General features: G+C 60.4%; 1 protein-coding gene across 1 annotated transcript in view; it reads right to left on the bottom strand.

Moving 5' to 3' along the window:
* Positions 1-470, bottom strand: part of EMH_0099480 (uncharacterized protein) — a gene marked incomplete at both ends in the record, with an annotated part of 1,259 nt that overhangs the window by 611 nt on the left and 178 nt on the right. Inside the window, one exon of the mRNA XM_013494171.1 lies at positions 3-339. Within this exon, the coding sequence (XP_013349625.1) occupies positions 3-339 (337 nt within the window). The remainder of the gene's footprint in view (positions 1-2; positions 340-470) is intronic.

Raw genomic sequence — 470 nt, 5'->3', positions numbered from 1 at the left:
GCTGTTGCTGCTGCTGCTGCTGCTGCTGTTGCTGCTGCTGTTGCTGCTGCTGTTGCCGCTGCTGTTGCTGCAGCGGCTGCTGCTGCTGTTGCTGCTGCAGCGGTTGCTGCTGCTGCTGGTCCACACGCTCTTGTACACGCCAAGGAAGCAACAAGGGGGTCTGATACAGTCGGCCTCTTGCTGCTGCTGCTGCTGCAGTTGCTGCTGCTGCTGCTGCAGTTGCTGCTGCTGATGCTGCTGCAGTTGCTGCTGCTGCTGCTGCTGCTGCTGCTGCAGGAGGCCTGTACCTGTCTATGATGTTGCTGCTTGGGGGCCCCAGTGAGGGGCCTCCCCCAAACCCTTAACCCTGCAGCAGCAGCAGCAGCAGCAGCAGCAGCAGCGGCAGCAGCAGCAGCAGCAAATATCTCTTACTCTGACTTTCTTGTTGTGTGTAGAGAAGGATACCGCAGCTCCTTGGGGGGGCAGAGGAG

The sequence above is a fragment of the Eimeria mitis genome, genomic scaffold (genome assembly GCF_000499745.2).
Source record: "Eimeria mitis Houghton genomic scaffold, Emh_scaff10600, whole genome shotgun sequence".
Classification (NCBI taxonomy): Eukaryota; Apicomplexa; class Conoidasida; order Eucoccidiorida; family Eimeriidae; genus Eimeria; species Eimeria mitis.
The sequence above is the reverse complement of the archived record's forward strand: the minus strand, read 5'-3'. Positions and strand labels throughout refer to the sequence as shown.